Below are 18,525 nucleotides of genomic sequence, written 5' to 3'. Positions count from 1 at the left end.
AAGGCAGCAGACATCAGTTCTAAGAAATCGCTTAGTTAGTCATAAGACCATCAAGGGAGGTTTTGTTTGTAGAGAAATGTCCTAAGTTTGTTCTGATTCTGATATGGGCTTCTAGGTAAATACTGCTGCAATCTGGACGTTTAATGACAACAATAAGCTTAATGTTGCGCTGGGAACCTGGTAAGTAGGTCACAAGATGCAGCTGCCAGTGGAACATGCTGTTTGTCCCTACATCTGCACTATCCACACTACACTCGAATATTCAGTGTGATCTATTTTCCCTTCCTGGTGTCATATATGGTTTTATGTCAAACCAATGCAGAAGGTGGAACAGTAAATTTTTCATTGCCAGTTAGTGTGTCTGAGGAGAACTGGGCAGAATTGCTCAAATTCTTGCAGAGCTCAGCTCTTTTCTAGCCCCGGAGCAGCAATCCTGAAGAAGGACGGGGGAATATAACAAGCCTCACTTGACGAAAAAGTCAGTGTTTTGCATTTTGCTGGGTCCAACTTCTTGGTTGACCCTGGCCTGTCCCTCCCTGACTGTCATTGCTTATCATCACCACCCCGCTCCTTGGAAATACAGTGACTTGGTACCTACGCCACAATTTACCTTGCATCTGCTAATGTCTCTCTGACTGAAAACTGCTGGCAGGGAGTCTGCAGGCATAAACAAGACATGATAAATATATGCTGGCTTATTAAAATATTTTCTTTCTCTGTCCTCAGCAGCAAGCTCTGAGGGCCGTGCTGGCTCGTTCTGTTTAGAGACATTAACCTGTTCTCCCATTTACTGATGCTCATTGGGACAGTGAGAACACCAGTACCTGCTGTGTTCCTGCACGTCACACATGTCTTGAGGGGATCCCTGAGACTGAGTGGTAGGAAGGAATTACACGTCAGCCTGCCACCCCGAGAGCAGCGTGGGAAGCCTCTAGGCATGCCCTGTGCCCCAGACCGCAGGAAAGCAGCAACATACAGCTCTCCTGGAGACCAGCAGGAACGAAGCCTTGGTGACAGCCTGCTTGGGGTTCAGCTCCAGCAGTGTCTGTCTGGGGTCCCCTCTGTGCTTCTCAGCTTACTGAATAGCCTCCTCTACTTAGAAGCAGAAAGGCATGTTTTAGTACGTTCTTGCTTATTTCTTATTTTGCTCTTTCTGCTTATCTCACAGCTCTTTGGAAGAACAGTTGAATAAGCAGGTGGTTTTTCCATCTCATCCTGGGGTTTTTGGACGGGTTTCTTTTGTGAAACAGTTTAAGTGTTATGTATGGTATTATAATGCAGTGTACCGCGTGCCAGAATATAGCGCTTACAATTTTTTTTTTTTCAGAAGCCTTGCAATTTTTACTCAGAACAGGGCTTCTCATTTCTCTGATTACGTTAATACTAATTGTAAATATTTGCATCCATTTCAAATCCTGGATTCAGTTTGTTTGAAAAGGTGTATTGCAAAATCTCAACCATAGAGGGAAGCAGAATACTGTCTTTGCAACAGCCTTAACTACAGGCTGCTTTTTAAAAATCATCTGTGCTTCAGTTGAAGCCAATGAAGAACATCTGTTGTCTTATTTATAGCTCCTGTTTCTAAGAAGTATATTCTGTAGCAGATGAGAAAAGTGCCTGACAGCTCATAATTCATAAAGTTACTGAGGTTTAATCTGATAGAATATCATGTACAGAATTCCTTCCCAGTACAGACAGTATCACTTCCCTTTCAACAGATGACAGAAATAGGGCTTTATGAAACATTAAATTAATAAGTGTGAAACATGATTAGCAGCCACTATTGAAAGTATTAAACTATTATAAAGGAATATAGTACTCTACACTACATTGCTTGGTGGTTTTGTTTTCCCACTTATTTAAGCAGCTAAACTTCCCTCAAGCCAGACACTGTCTTCTTTTACTTTCTCTCCACACTTCCATTTTGCTTTGTTTTAGAAGAATTCTTTGTTGATTAAGACAGCAGCTCTGTGACAAGCATTCAGTTTTGTGCTAGAGAAAAGAGACCCCAGATTTCGTTTGGGAGAACTGGTACGTTATAAAGTATGACTTTCTGTATAAAATAAAAGCTTTCTTCTGTCTAGTTCTGCCATCTATTGTTTATAGATTTTCTTGCATTACTCTGTATTTGCCAGGACTTGTTTCCCTTCCGTTCCCATAGTTGCACCTTACGCTTCTTAGGCCTGAGAGTGCAGCTGATGCAACCTTATAAATGGAGATGAAGAGAGGAATTACTTCTCCCGGCCTCTTAAACTTCATACTTAACCACCATGCACATGGTATTTTATTAATCAGTTCATTTTTTGCGTATATTGCTGATAAACCTTAAAACATCTAGGCAAACTATTCAATTTGTCTTAGTTACTGTATTGGTTTATACAGGTGACTCTTTGCTTTTTTGCAATATTAAGTGTAGCCAGGATAAAATGAAGTAACATTCAGTTTTTATTCTGACTCCCCTAGATTCAGTAGGTTGGACTTAAAATGGCCCAGTCATAATATAGATGTATTTGTCCTCCTGCAAAAATGACTGCCTGGCTTTGTTTTGTTAAGTGCCACATATAACAAGTTGTATGCATTTTTCTACAAAAGTCAGTGTGAAGTGCCCTTTTCAAGCTTATAGGTGATGTTGTCAGTACCTGCCTCACACAGAGGATTCTGTTTTGGATGGTAGACTGGGACTGGCTGGAGTTCAGAAAGTCATGCTGGTGAGAACTCCTGCAGTTTTCATTCTTTGGAATAAGCCCCTTGGGAAAGTTCTTGTCACTCTGGATTACTGATGTAGGATGACAGCAGAAATAGGAATGCTTTAAAAAGCGATTTGAAGTCCAGAAGCATATTAACAGAGGGCCTTTTATCCATGAGAGTCAAAGGTTGTCATTGAGATGCCCTAGGAAGGATATTCTGCTTTATTTGATTGTTTCTCCACTGAAGATGAAAGAAAAAGAGGAATGACAGCTGTTTTGAAAAAACATTTTTTAAGTACAATTCTGTATTTCCTCCTGTGGCTAAAATCTTCAGCATCCTATTAATGGAGAACATCTGAATGAAATTGTCATTTCATCCTCTAGTTCATACCCAACACCTACTGAATAATTGAAGAAGTAGACTGTGCTGGCCACGTAGTATTGAAGGATTTTGGATTTGGCAGTATTTCCATCCAGCTTCCCAGTTGTACTCCTGTCATGTAAGGTCACCAACAGGCATCATTTCCCAGTTCGTTTCCATAGCTCTGGGGTCACTCACATCGCAATACGTGACTCACGGACACTTTTCTGCCTCCATAAACATGGGCTTCTTGTGAGCCTGAAGGCTGATAGTGTTGGTGGGCCAGACCATTCCTTTTTCTAGTGCTGGGATAGTCTTCACCTCTTAATTTCTCCTGGATCTCGTCTCCTTTGGCTGTCAAGGCTTCTGCGGTATTCTGAGTTTGCAGTCTGCCTGTTTGACGACGACATCTGATAAAAATAAAAGACAAGTTATAGTATACTTATTAAGGCACTTGTAATGATGTGTCAAGTTCACTGAAGCTTAAATCACTTTCATATTTTTCCATGAATAGTGTTGTCTTTTAGAATCATTCTAATTAAACCAGTATTCAAGAAGGTGGTTAAGCCCTGAACAGCTGTGTCCTGGTTTTGTTAAAAACAAGTTTCACTTTCAGTGAATTTTGCCTGTCAGCTAAAGCCTTCATATTAACTGCATTTTCCTGGAGAACCAGACACGTTCTAGAACCAGACACGTGCTAGGTAAACCTAGCAATGGAATGCAAACTTATTGATAAGCATGGGTGGACATCTCGCAAGAGGGGCGACGAGAAACAAGTGACCAAGAAACTGACCAACTGTGTGTAACATTCCATTCACGTGAATACTTCATATAAAAGTGCGAGATCACAAGGATCTCGTCCCTTTTTCCTTTTTGCTTATGGCCGACATTAGGAGAGGACCTTGCTAGTCGTCCCTGCAAACTGAGGCCCAGTGACAGACTGAATCCAGCTCCGGCTGGCTGCAGAGTCCAATCCAGGACTTCAGGTGCTGGCTCTGCAGTTGCTGAGACTTTCAAGATTGGTTTTGTATATTTTGTATTATTTTCTCTATTCTTATTAGTAGCATTAGTAAAACATTGTTAATTTTTCCAACTCTCTTCTCTCTGTCCTTCTTTCCCTCTGATCACCTGTCCTGAGTGGGAAGGGGGGAGAGGGAGGGGCAAAAAGGGGGAAGTGGGGGGAAGAAGGGGTTAACAATACATCTGCCAGGGTTTTATTGTCACCCTGCAATCTTAACCCTCGACAAGCTGCTTCTTCCTGCTCTTTTCAGTGATGATTTCAGACTCTAGGGGAATTTACCTATAGCCAAACTAAATCACCTCAGGTCAGTGAGGTCTAAGGAGAGGTGTATTTCTCTTCCAGCAGTTGCAGCTGAATTTACTATCACAGTCCTTGATTTATCTGAGACAGCCAGTGACATCAACTTCTTTGTCTTCGCTCTCAGCTTCTTGTCTTTCTTTCTTGCCCATTGAAAACCTTTTGCTGATAGCATTTGGGCAGTTCTGAACACTCTGTCTGCCTGTTCTTTTGGTAGATGTCATTAGGCTCTCTGAAATTAAAAATGCCAAGTCCTGAAATCTCTGACTTAATTTCTCTCTGGTATTTATTTGGAATATCCAACTTGTCTTTTTCTGTCTTGATCTGGTACTGAATGCAAAACATAGAGCTCTGTGGAAACTTTCTCCCTAGGGTCTGGGGTGTTTTTAATCTTTCATACTGTTCTGCTGAAAGTTTCTGCAGGAGCTTGTTGCTTCTTAAGACTATAAAGAAACATATAATGGACCCTGAAATGGCCTCTCACTAAAAGTTAGGAGCTTTGTGTCAGTAATAGTTGTTTCCCTCTCTGACGGGTTGGGAGGGTTGTGTGGCCTTTGGTCCGCAGCTGATGGATGCGGGTGCTGAGGGGGCCGTGGCACTGGGACTCAGTGTCTGGAGCAGCTGCCACGACAGGGCCCTAGGAGCACTGGGCTCTGCCGTCACCCCTGCAGGGGCAGCTCCTGGTGCCTTCCAGTGCCGTGGGATCTGGACCCATGTCTCCGTGGGCCCGTCTTTCCTGAAGCACTGCTGTCTGTGGTCTAGGGGTTACCAGCGGTCAGCACATGGGAGTGCATGGGGCTGCCTCGGTTAGGACCCCTGCCCTAAAGGCTGTGTGGGAATGCCAAACTGCCCATTTCCAATGTGCTTCCTCTTGGATTTCACATCGTATACTGACGAGTGATTCCGTTCAGCTGTGTGGATCCTTATTGAAATCAGATTCAATTTGAAGGAAGATGGATGATAATAGGGGAACATTTTTTAATCCCATGCCTAGTCGAGGAGCTGGGTCTCTTTAGTTTGGAGAAGAGGATAAAGGGTGAGTGCTATGAGGATGGAGCCAGGCTCTTCTCGGTGGCAAACAATGATAGGACAAGGGGTAATGGGATCAAGCTGGAACACAAGAGGTTCTGCTTAAATTTGAGAAAAAACTTCTTCTCAGTGGGGGTGACAGACACTAGAACAGGCTGCCCAGGGAGGTTGTGGAGTCTTCTTCTCTGGAGACATTCAAAACCCGCCTGGACATGTTCCTGTGCGACCTCACCTAGGCGTTCCTGCTCCAGCAGGGGGATTGGACTAGATGATCTTTTGAGGTCCCTTCCAATCCCAAACATACTGTGATACTGTGAGTATATAACTACTGAAATAGCAGCATTTCTGTCAAGAAAGCAAGCTCCCATGTTTTCTAGAATTTTCAATAGCAAGCATTATGGAAAGCATTGCAGAAAACCCTCCACTGTCCACAACTTGTCATGCATTATGTCACTGATGATGCCACTCACACGAGTGTATTAGGTGCTCAATCAGCTGTTGTTTCTTCACTTTGCTAGCTAATTTTGTTGGAGGCATTATCACAACTTGCTTGACCATGACCCTTACTTCTGCATTTATTCTTCTGTGTTAATTAATATTCTTATGTTTATTATAGTTAATCTCAGTGCTGGTCAAACTATTCACATTTTGACATATTGTATGACTTTCAAACAAGGATATGTGTAATTCAGTATGTTAGTGGATACAGTGCATAAAGATTATATCTGCATGCACGTAGGCCAGTTACGATCATCTTAAGACCTGAGCTCTCAAATACCAGACTTTTATGTAGAGCTGTGTTATCTTTGAATGTAATATGTATGCACAAACTTAAATGTCATTTCTGAAAAAAGAACATGCATGGAGTAATCTTGACTCAAGGCTAAACTCAAGTAATGTTTAGTATATAGTTCCTGTAAAATATTTAGAAATTAAACTGCTTACCATGGTTTGTATTGTTACATTTTAAGTTATATTCTTTATATATATATTCATTTTCATTCTTCTTCTAGCATCAATGAAAGATTTGGCTCAGAAACTTCTGGAGCCAAATTCCAGCTTTAAATTTCCACTTGTCGTTGCCAGGTACTAACTCTAAAGTATCTCTTTTTACTGAGAACCCTTCCAAAAGGTGCAGCTGTGTGCTGGTTTCATCTTGCACTTCGTAGCAGTGTTGCCAACCCTTGAACGTAAGGTATGCTCTCATCTCCCACACGTTGCCATTGCTTTAGAGCTGTTCATGCCTGTCTCTATCAAGGAGGGGGAAGAGTTCACAGATTGCAGCATACCCTGGCTTGTGGTTCATCTCATTGGTTCTCACTGCAGCAAGGTAAAAATAGAGCTAGTGGAGAATCCAGCTTTTATCACCTGTCATCAGAGGCGTCCTTACTATCTGGAGACCCACAACCAGACTTGTGGCTAGCAAGAAGACACAAAAACTGTATGACAGCTTTTCCCAAACAATATTTTGGAGACCGTGAAATTTCAAAAAATTACAGGAATTTTGTGGAGGAAGAATGATTGCTTTAAGTGAGAAACTGATACTGGATTGTAGCAAAGGAATCTACAAAGTTGCTCAGATTCTGAAGAGTGGATTTGGTTCTCCAAACCTTTGTGCTGTGGTACAGCATGCTTCAAAGCAAAAGATACTTTTGAAATCAGGTACTAAATGCAGATTACGTGTGGGCTTCTTTTTTCTTCTCTTTTACTCTGTAGATCTTAATATGCATGCTGAGTTTTCTTCTGGACCATGTAATCTAGAATCAGGACTTCTTTAAGGTATCTTGTATTCTGGCTCTGGGAGTCAAATTGTTTTTTTCTAAAAGTAGCTGTAGTTTAATTTGGTTTAGCCTCAGCCATTTCCTCTCAGCATTTTGAAACTGGAGGGCATTATTCCCAAATTTGGCTGTCTTCTCTGTAAATGTTATAAACTGCCTTCGGTTCTATAAGTACTGTTAAGTTGTTGTTTTTTTTTTTCTGACAGATGTCTGTTTCATGGGGCCTTTTGCCTTTAAATGAACATAATTTTCTATTTTGTGCAAAGGTTGGGAAGTTTAAAGAACAAGTCAGTATGGTGCTATGAGTTAGTTATATTGGAGATGGTGCAATGAGTAGGAAATCCTGGAACAGGTGGGAGGCTAAGTGATTTTAATTTGTTAATGCCATCTCCAACATGCTGATGAAGTGAGTGCTTTTTTCAGTGTTGCTGAGCACTGTAATTTTGTGACTTGGATGTATTCTTGTGTCATTGCTGAGCTGAAGGTAACTATAGGTTTTACACCTGCTATTGTGCATGTGTATGTGTTTGTCTTTTTGCTGTAGAGCTTCTAGTAACGAGCGTGTACATAGTATTAGAAGAGAGGTGACTATCCTGAGTTTTCAGTCATATACACAATTATTTTACAGTTTATGTGTTTATGGGATTGGTGTCATTATTTTGAAGGCTCTCTTCATACCTAAAAATCAGTAGTGTCTCTGGTGGATAGAAATTTTCAGTTTTGGAGAACAGGAGTGGGATATAGGTAGGAAGAGACAACAGAAATCCTCTGAACTCCTAAAACTGTAATACTTTTCCAATTGCATATTTTAAGGTAGCAGAGAAGTGTTGGAAATCTCTTTCCTTTTAACCAATGTGGCATTTGCTTTACATACTTATGTTCTGTAGAACTGTTATGTATTTTGTATAAATGCAAAGATAAATGCGTAGCTTCCAGAAGTATTTTACTTTCACTACGATTATTATTGATCCAAGAATACTGGTAACATTTGGTAACAGATTTGGTAACAGATTAGGATACCAACAGAGTTTATAAGCTAAGATCCTGCTTAAAGTGTAGATGCAAAGCATGGAGAGTCAGGGAGGGTGCAAGAAGAGTCTGGGTAGGGTCTTAATCCATCCCATTCCTTATGTTCCGTGGAGACAAATAGTTTTCTGTAGTGTCTTTCTTCACCCTGCAAGGGCTTCTTCCCATGAACTGAAGTCTTCCCCCTGACATTGTGTTTTCCTTTTTGTTTTGCTTGGACTCCACCCCTCAGGTAGAAAATCTAAATCTAGTGGGAAATCTTTTTTTTTTTTTTTTTTTCCTAAATACACCTTCCTTATAGGTATTTCGAATGTTTCTCTTGCCATGATTTCAATGCACAGTTTGATCAATGCAAAAAAGTATAGTTCTGTCTGCTGCTCAGTAGCCTGGATGGACCATCCCTGAGCTGCCCAGCTGTCACGTGAAATACTCCAAGTGTCTTGTCAGGTTTGACTTCTGTCCTCTGTCTCTATTTCTACTTCTTCATCTCCTTTCCTTCCTCAGATTTAGTTTAGGCCGTTGACGGTTGCTGCATGCTGCCTCCAGCTGGAATTGTGAGATGAGCATCTTTTTTCAGAGATGATGCAATTTCATTGTTGTTATGCAAGAGGGAGAAGGGTACTTAATATAACTACCCCCCCTACCTAAGGCAGCAGAAAGTTATGTTCATAAGTAAAAATACATAAACTCTGTTCTTAAAACCTGTTCTTCCTCTGCTACCATGTACAGGATTCATTTTATGCCCTTAGCATTCTGTGAGTCTATTGGTGTCTCATAATTCGAGTATTTTCATAGCATGTGATGTGATTCTGATTTGATCTATCATTTATTCTTTCAGTAGATTTGCTCTCATCAAAAGATTCATAGTTTGGGGTTGAAAGGAACTATTTGATCTGAATATTAAATTCAAATGGTCTGTATTTCAGAATGCCTCAGCAGAGCCTGCTTGGAATGCAGTATCTTCCATTTGAGCCCAACTTGTGTTTGATAAAGCAGATACGATGTTAAGCTAAAAGAGTTGCTCCACATGGAACCTGAAAGTGGTTTGAAGATGTAAAGAGGTGAAAAGTCCATTCCTTCCCTGAGTAGCTTGTTATGCATTAATAACTATACTTGGAGAGCTGCTCATTAGCTACACTTATATACCATGTGCTTTCTTTGAATTTTGCTTCTAATCACAGTGTTATAACAAGTCAACCATCTGACAAAACTTGGAGTTTATATATCTACTTACTTGCATTTTTAAGCTAATTATGGTGCCACCAAGGAAGGAAGTAGTGTGGTTTTTAACAGAAGCTACCCTCTGAAGAGCTACGCAGAGAATCCTTAGTTACAGTGCTGACTATTATTGCTTTATTATATGAGTCTAGAATCAGGTTTTCATTTCTTTTGCCCAGGACTGATAATGTAACTAGCATGTAGTCATCCTCTCAGGGTGTGGTTCAGGCTTTAGAACTCTTGATACTCAAGAATTGCTCTGATTTTCCACGAGTTGTTAAAAAGTAACATCAGCAGGCCAGAGATCTGCTTAGGCAACTCTTTTGGGACTCCTGGATGCTCATTTTCTGGGCCTCTTAAGTTAAACTGTTATGACTAACAGATGTTTTTCTAATGTTCTTCTCAGTTAAGAATGGACTGGAAAGTATTCCATCATTATCATACCATCATTCTGCTTATTTTTGCAAGGGACTTGTCTCAGTGTCACAGTATGCTCCACTTCCATTACTAGTTTGTAAACTATTATTATTTATTGATTTTTATTTTCTCTTCAGTTTTCTGCGCTTCCAGACTTCTTCTGTACCTTCCTTGCTGTCTTACCACTTCTAAATGGTTAGCATTTAAAAAAACCCCTAATTGTTGCTTCCAAAATAGGGTGAATTCTCAGCTAAAATTGTCTGCTTCCTCTTTCTTAGTTGTAGTATATTTAATTTTTGTGCTATCTCAAAGTTTTTCTTTAAAAACTCTCTATTCATATTTTGCTGTTGGGTTTGGCTTTTTTTTTTTTTTTTTTGGTCTTTTTCTCCTTCTACTTATTTATCCTCATAGTTTTGTTCTGCTTCGGTCTTCCAGAAATACAGGGTGTGCATGTATGTATACTTGTGCACGTATGTATACATGTGCATGCAGGCACATACGTGCATGTGTGTTTAAGAAGTGCTCTATATTTGTCTGTGGTGAGTTTAATCTCACAGAGATCACCATCTCTTAGGCAACTGGCAGCTTTCACTTCGGTGATTAAGATTTGTTTATCAATCATAATCCATTAAACTGTGCCAGATGTTTCTGGCAGTAGTTTAATAGTATCTTTATGTACATGTTCTTGCTTTCCAAGAGTTAAACAGGACTGCTCTGAAACTTTTAAATTATTCTTTTGGCAAAAGATAGTGTGTTTACAGATAGATCATCCCTCATATTACAGACCCAGAACATTCCTTTATACAGTGTGTTTCCTTTGTGGAGAAACTGGATTGTGTGAAAACTGACTTTGTAGAAGATCTGTATACACGTTGGTTTGAAGCTGCCAAATGTCTCTTTCTGATTATACCATTATTTATTCGTAACCATTCATTGTAAAAAAGAAAATTCTTGCATCAAAAAACCAATACTTTTAGTAGTATTATGCTTAAAAATCAAAAGCAAACATAAGTTATTGAATGAGTGTGAAATACTTATTTCTACTGCTATTTCAGGCCTTTTAAAGTCTGTTTTATCCAGGGGATCAGCAGCTCCCAGGTGGTGATGTGTTTAGTTCCCTCATCTGGTATGCACTGGATCTAAATGTTTCAGACCAAAAGATTTTTTTCTTCCTTGCACTGCCTTTCTGCCCCTCCATAGACTGCAAACTTATATTGTCTTTTCCTTTCCTAGGAATATGAAGAGTGATTCTAGGATTGACTGAGGTCCCTAAAACAAAGTGCTATAAAAATGCAACTGTCATCGTTTTTATTCAGCTTCCTGATTACTTGTGGCGTGTTCTCATTTAAGCCTGACAAGTGGGATATTTGTTCCATACTTAAAAATTAACTGATTGCATTATGTGTCTTGACGGTGATAAACAGAATTTGCATTCAACTGTAGCTTGGCTTATTTTTTTTTTTCTTTTTCTTTTACAGCTTTTTCACTTCCAGATCTTACGGAGCAGTTCGCACCTCCTGACGTTGCTCCACCGATTCTTATCAAGATAGTGGAGACCATTGAAAAGAAAGGTAGGATGAAGAATGATCTGCCACTTTTTTTTGTTAGTTATGTGAACTAAGACTGCAGAATCAGGTCCAAAGCTGGCATCTCCCCTTTCTAGAGCTGCTAATGCATCACATTACTCAACAGATATGAAATAGTCTCATTAAAGGTTTGTTGCATTGGCTTCTGCTATGTAGAGGCTATTTGGACTGTAGGAGCAAAACCAAAGTTTACCTCGAATGACATTTAATAACTGCTATAAGTATTATAGAAAAGTAAGGGAGATTGGTTTGGTATTGCTTTGTTTTTTTAACTGATAAGCACCTTAAGGTGATTATGGAAATGCCATCTAAACATTTCATTGGATATATGCAGCCAAACAAGTAATGTTTTGCACCAAAGCAGGAAAAAAAAATATGAAAAAATTACAAGAACTCTTTTAATACTTCAGCACCCAGTTCTTTATTGCTGCTCTATGCTGAGCAAGCCAACGTTATTTTTATGGTTTTTCGCTGTCTTGCTTTCCTGTGTTGATGTCTCTCCATGCTGTGGAGGCTTTCCCCTTTCTTCTCCTACATCTTGCCTCTTTTGCCCTATTTTTCTCCTCCTGGCTCTTGCCCTGATGTCACCTTCACAGTCCTCATGCGGTAAGGAGCAGCTCAGTGGGTTCTCCTCATTCAGTGGCCTTGTAGCCGGGGAGTGAGAGGAAAAGGGGTATTCTGATCAGACTCAGGCTCCTGTCCTTCAGGACGCAGGTTCTCACATGCTGCTCTGACATTTTCAGAGAGCATAAGCCTTTCCTAAATGAGTGGGAACTTGCCAGTAGAAAGAAGAAGGACCAGTATTTAGCAACAGTTTGCGTACTGCGTCCAGAAAATGACACTGATACTATTAAGTCATCAGTGCTCTGCATCTCTGGGTATAGTCTCTTTCCTTATGTCTTCTCTGTTTCCTCTGAAGTAGCTAAGTTGTAAACAGTATCTTTCACATGAAAACACTGTATTGGTGCCTCTTACTCAGGTGATTATCAGACATACCATGTGAGGTACACAGGCATTTTCTCTCACACCAGTGATGTGACACTCACCCTGCATACACTGTGAGGTTATGGACTCTATGGAGAGTCAATTGTGATTTAAGGGTTACCTGTCCCATGGAAGGGGCTCTCTGTCTCTGTTAACTGCATAGGGTGCCAAAGGTTAGGTACACTTGTAACTTAGAAGTCTCAGTTAAATATTTAAAGCTAATCAGGATGTGCGCCAGAACTTCTGTCACGTCCCTGTCCCATTCCTGTAGGGTGGCCTAACTTAGATTGCTCACTTCTTATTCGCCTGAAAGACCTGGTGTTTCCAGCTGGCATGTAGAGTGTAAAAGAAAATCTGGCTCCTATGTTGCTCCTGCAAGCTGTTTTCTTCCCTGGTGTGTGTTAATCAGTTTCCGAATCCTGGCCTTCTACAGCCAGCCTGTGGAGAGTTGTACAGAATACATGGGACTGCTGGCCCCTCTGGTCTTCCTTGGCCAGCTCATTCTGCAGACCCAGCAGTTTCCCTGCGCAAAGAGCAATCTCACAGCCTTAAATACAATGACATTCCATAGTGTGGTAGGTGGCTGGTGGTGGGAGAATGTTGCTAATTTATACTGTAAGTACTTGTTTGAAGAAAACAGAAGTATGTTGTGTCATGGCAATAGTAACTGGAATATTAATGTATCCCATCAATTTTGTTTTGAAGGTCTGGACTCCTCAGCTTTGTATGGAACACAAGGCTCAAGCAGCTCAGCAGAACTGAGACAAATTCTCGAAGGTGGTAAGTATAGTTTCCTTCTTTAAAGCACTAGGCAGATTTTGTGGTCAGACTGCTCTTCTTTTCATGGCTTCACTGTGTGCTTTTTCCCAAGAATAATTATTTTAATCACTTTTTGGTCACTTGCTTGTTCAAAGACTGACAGTCTAGCTGTACAGAGAAAAACGAGGTGTTCTGTTTAGAAGCAGGATAGAGACACTATTCCTGTAAGGCTGCAGAGTATTATTTTGTAAACAAATGGTCATTTGTTTACATACAGTTCTGTGTGTGCATTTTTTTGGTCCAGTAGGACAAGAGGCAATACCTGCACAATCACTGCTTGCTACAGAGATGATGCTGGAAGGGAAAGATAACTGAATTAACGTTGCTCCAGCAGGCTGGGTTCTCAGGTTTTGGACAGTAAAATGCAACTGCACCACTAACACCACATACCCATTCACGTTTGCAGAAATATATTTCCGTCTCTTTTAGATAATCTTCATTTCTGCTTCAGGACAGAATATACTACAATGGCAACACTCAGTTGCAGTATGATTGATCAGGAGCTGTTGTAGGAAGAGTGCTTGGCCACAGCATCGCAAGCTGGGGTGCCGTGTAGGGTGTGAACTCCCACTTGCATAAAAGAACACAAAAATACAAGGGCTAGAAAATGAAACTGGTTACATGCCAAGTTGCCAAAGGGACAAAGGAGGCAAACTCAAACTGTGAATTATCTCTCTTCAGTTTTAGTAATTGGAAATATTAACAAAATGAACAAGAGATGATACTGTGAGTTGTCTGTTCCTTCAAATCAAAAGCGCATCCTGTCTTCTGATTATGGTGGCAGTGAAGTAGTATATGAGTGCAGCAAACAGGAAGAGGAGATATGCATGTGGTGCTAGCCGCCTAAGCTGTAATTTTAGTATTGTAGTGATATTTTTCAGTCTAGATAAATCCAGATTTTCTATGGCAACAATGTGAATGTATCTCTTAATTTATCTGAATCCCCTTTTAAGTCTCTAAACTGAGATGTACTTTTATGAAAGGTTCATCTATCTCCTCAGATCAAGAAACTGTGGTTTACTGGTATTCTTATTTAAAATGTAATTAGGTTTGACAAAAGAAAACAGGACTTTACCCTTCAGTATATCTTTGAGTTCTCTTTGTGATAGGATCAGAATCTTCCAGGACAGAGCCGGTGTAGTGGGTGTCCAGATACATGGATGCAGACAGATCTCATCTGCTCCACCTACTCTCTTTGAATTAGCAGAGTGCTAATTCAGAAAGCAAAGTTGGCTTTGGTCTCAAAGTTGTGAAGTGCATTAGTGTGCTGTTCTGCTTATGGTTAAAATGCTCTTATTAATAGCCTAACTGCCTGCTAGCTTCAACACAGTGCTATCTAGCTCCAAAATCAAAGATGAGCTGCATCTGGCCAGCCTGACAGATGGAAGAGTTCAGGTCTGTTTATGACATTACACCCAAAATGTGGCAGAGTACCGCAAGTTTATTGTTACTCATGTATTCATTACAATAATTTGAGATATACTTCAGAGAATGGCTCAACACTGAAAGAACCAGGATTTGACTTGGCTTATGAAATAAAAAAAACACGCTGTGAGCAGCAAAACTAATGAAAACTATTTCTTAGGGATTTGTGGTTGGATTGTTTGACACATAATTGCTCTTGGAGAATTCATATCCACACTGCAAGTTTTTTTATCTTCTGAGCTGTTCACAGTGTCTTTTTCACCAGGTAAATTCTTTGGTGCCTAGTAAGAATTGAGCTCATACTGCAAGCTTTCCTTTGGGTAAAAGAGAAGGGAGGCAGAGCAGCAGTAAGTTTCTCACTACCCGCTTTTGACAGCCTTTTTTCACAGTAGGTGTAGACATACCACAAATCTGATTCCTCTGCCTCCCAGATGAATTTGGTTGAAACTGGCCTACTAGGTTTAGGAGTTATTTTACAGGGGACTTGGCTAGCCTAGAAAGTTGGTCAGCGTTAATACCTTTAAATTCTTGAACCTCTAAGTTCTATGCACCTTTGTAAACATTTAGGACTTCACTGAGCCAGAGTTTCAAATTTTAAGATGAATCCTAATCTTGCTTGCACTAAGTAGGCCTTTCTGTATTTTCCTGTTTTTATTTTTGCTGCTGATATTCCTTGCTTCGGAGGTAACAAGTAGTCTTTGATGTGACTTTCCCAAACACTAGACCAAATCATAACTATCCTGGAAGGATGTCAGGTTTTACAGGATAAATTCTAACAGCTGTAGAAAACACCAAGCACCTGGTTCTACATGTGTATATTTGTTTCAATTTACTCACTTAAATATTTACAGGCTTGGAACCTGAAGTTGTTAATGAAACTTCCAGTCATAATAGAAGTAGCTACAAGTAGAGAACCTGCATTTTCCCAAACCCTTGATTAGTACTTATTTCTCACACAAAATACTTACAGGTAAAAGAGAGACCTGTTAAAAATATTCTAATGTTCTGTAACGTTGCCAACATGCAGCACGTCACTACTGTTATTCTGAGTTCAGCCCTGCACTGTATATCACAGAAGGCCACACACACCTGTGGAAGCTGTTCAGTTCGTCAGGTGCCAAAGGCTTGGGCATGGTGTTGAGCACTGTGTGGTCTTCATCTCAGAGATACTTCTTGGTGTCTTACAGTCTTTCTTAAGAGTTCTTCTCTTTGAACCATATCGAAGTTAGCAGTTTTGGATTGATATAAAGCCCTTAAATCATGAGTCTTTATATTTTTCCAGTTTCTTATGCCTAAGAAGTATGTTGCTCTTTCCCTTTAGATGCCTCTTCATTGGATTTAGAGACGTTTGATGTGCACACTTTATCAGATGCTCTCAAGAGGTATCTCCTGGATCTGCCAAATCCCATCATTCCAGCAGCTGTTTACAGTGACATGATTTCTGTAGCTCAAGGTATGACATCACGTTATTTCAAATGTCAGGCAAAAAAGTTTTTATTAGCATTCTGAATATCCAGTGATCCAGCTGTCACCCACAGAACAGGGAAGATTCTGCACAACTTGGCAGCATCTCAGAAAACAAATACACCTTTACCACTTTTGATGACAGCTGTTTCAATTCAGATCTAGATCTGCGTTATTTACTTATCTATTTAGGTAAACATAATGGAAAATACAAAGGATAACACAGTTCTCATTTTAGTAAGTAGAATAACTACAGAAAAACTGGGGAGAAAAATCAAGGACTTATCTGTATGCAGAAAGCTAATTTTTAACTTTTTATCAGTGCTGACAAAGTAAATGTAGTAGAGGTCATGGTGTTCTGCAGTACATTGGAAGTTGCAGATTATGAAGTGAGAAGTACATGCATGTAAGATGCATCATCTACAGTGGTAATTTCAAACAAATATAGCTTATGGGCTTTCAGCATGTGGGCCAAGTATTCTGTTATATATCTCAGGACAGGATATTGTTGCTGGTAACCTTCAAAGTTAGAACAGCACCTGTGAGACTTATCTAGTGCATCTCAGAATTACCCAATCATGTGTGACTCTAAACACAAGACAGACTTCTACCAGCACACTCTGAACATATTGTGGTTTTTACCAAAATGCATATCTGTTTCCACTTGACTTTTAAATACTTGTTCTTTACTCTTCCCTGAGCATTTTACATTTTGCAAAAGAAGAAAGAAGTCTTACGGCACTAATGCAGGACAGAATTTTATTTTTTTTTCTGTAAAATTGATGCTTCCAAAGGAGTTATATTTTACTTGTTCAATATTTCTTTGCTGATATCAAGAGCCTTTTATCTGTTTGCTTGCAGAAGTGCAGAGCTCAGAGGAATATGCTCAGTTGCTGAAGAAACTCATCAGATCTCCAAATATACCTCCCCAGTATTGGCTCACACTCCAGTATTTGCTCAAACATTTCCTCAGAGTTTGTCAAGCCTCCAGCAAAAATCTCCTGAACACAAGGTCTCTGGCTGAAATTTTCAGCCCTCTGCTTTTCAAATTCCAGATAGCAAGGTACGTGGGTCATCTTTATTATATTTTGTACTGTAACTATGTGTTAATTATATACAAAAGTAAGTTTAATGAATTAATTTTCTGATCTTCTAATGATGAGGGCATTGTTGTACGTTTTTACTTTTTTTTTTTTTACTAATTCTAATGTAAAATTTTGCATTTTTCCTAGTTCTTACTGTCTAATCCATCTCTTGCAGCTCTGATAATACTGAACAGCACATAAAAATCCTAGAGGTTTTAATCACAAGTGAGTGGAATGAGAGACAGCCTGTACCAGGTAAAAACTACTTTTAATTTTAAAAGTTATATACCATTGTTTCTTTTAAATTTAAAAATTCAACTTAAGGACAGCAAATGCGTGTTGGTTTTCTTTTTTAATCAAACTCAATGCAAAAGTGCGTAACTACAGAACTAAATATAAGTTGTTCATGTGTTCTATAGCGGTGTGCAACATTTGTTTTGTAAGAAATTGTCTTTTTCATTAAAATCATTTTAGTACCCATAGTTATGCAACTTTAGGACTTCCATTTCTTCTTCAGTAAACAGCGAATAGGAATTTGGGCATTTTTATGACCTGTAAACCGATAGAATGTATATATGGTGGTGGTGTGGTGAATTCTGGAAGATTTTATTTGACTCTCACTCTACTCCTGCGCAAATCTTGTTAGAACTGCAAGACCCCGTAGAGATCATTGGAAGAAAGTAACATTTCCCCCTTTATTTACACATACGGGGTTTTTTACTCCAGAGACTCAAAATTTTTATTTATCAATATCAGTAAACAGTGCAGAAAATATTAAAACCCCATTCAAGAAAATTAGATTACGCTTCTGATTCTATGAGTTAGCATCTAATTTGGTTAACAAACAGTAAAACCCACCTCCGGTTTATACAAAAGTCCCCAGTTTTAAAATCAGGTATTTGGTAGGTGCAAGGCAGAGTTGCTAATGATATGTGCAAAAGAAATTATTAATGCACGGGGGCTTTAGATGTTAGTTTAAAGTAATTCAGTTTACAGCTTATAAATAGAGAATATCTGAACAAAGGATAGGGCAATGGAGAACAGAACACTGGGCAGGCTGCAGCTCTTCCGCCTCTATTCAGAGCACAAAGTAAAGCTCATGGCAGTAGAATTTGTAGGGCTGCTTAAGGTTTGAAGAACTAGAACACAGAAATAGAAAAGCAGCAGCAGAAAAGCACTCTTTCTCATATTTCAGGTGGGCACTTGGTATAATCCACTTCATCAACTAATGAGGATTAATTTACAATAGCTAAGGTTTTTTTGTTCCTATTGCCGTGATTGGAAGGCTTTTTCAACCTTGCAGGCTTTATTACTTAGGAAACTTTCCC

General features: G+C 39.6%; 1 protein-coding gene across 3 annotated transcripts in view; it reads left to right on the top strand.

Annotated features, from left to right (window-relative positions):
• The window catches only part of PIK3R1 (phosphoinositide-3-kinase regulatory subunit 1), a 64,019-nt gene that overhangs the window by 25,315 nt on the left and 20,179 nt on the right, over positions 1–18,525 (top strand). For 2 of the 3 annotated variants that reach the window (XM_065047420.1, XM_065047419.1), the window contains exons 3-7: positions 11,313–11,405; positions 13,110–13,184; positions 15,970–16,101; positions 16,974–17,175; positions 17,373–17,452. In XM_065047420.1, coding sequence (XP_064903492.1) covers positions 11,313–11,405; positions 13,110–13,184; positions 15,970–16,101; positions 16,974–17,175; positions 17,373–17,452 — 582 coding nt within the window. Of the gene's footprint in view, positions 1–5,879; positions 7,058–11,312; positions 11,406–13,109; positions 13,185–15,969; positions 16,102–16,973; positions 17,176–17,372; positions 17,453–18,525 lie in introns of those variants that run through there. The other variant, XM_065047421.1, reaches the window with a different exon arrangement.

Source organism: Columba livia, chromosome Z (genome assembly GCF_036013475.1).
Source record: "Columba livia isolate bColLiv1 breed racing homer chromosome Z, bColLiv1.pat.W.v2, whole genome shotgun sequence".
Taxonomy (NCBI): Eukaryota; Metazoa; Chordata; class Aves; order Columbiformes; family Columbidae; genus Columba; species Columba livia.
The sequence above is the reverse complement of the archived record's forward strand: the minus strand, read 5'-3'. Positions and strand labels throughout refer to the sequence as shown.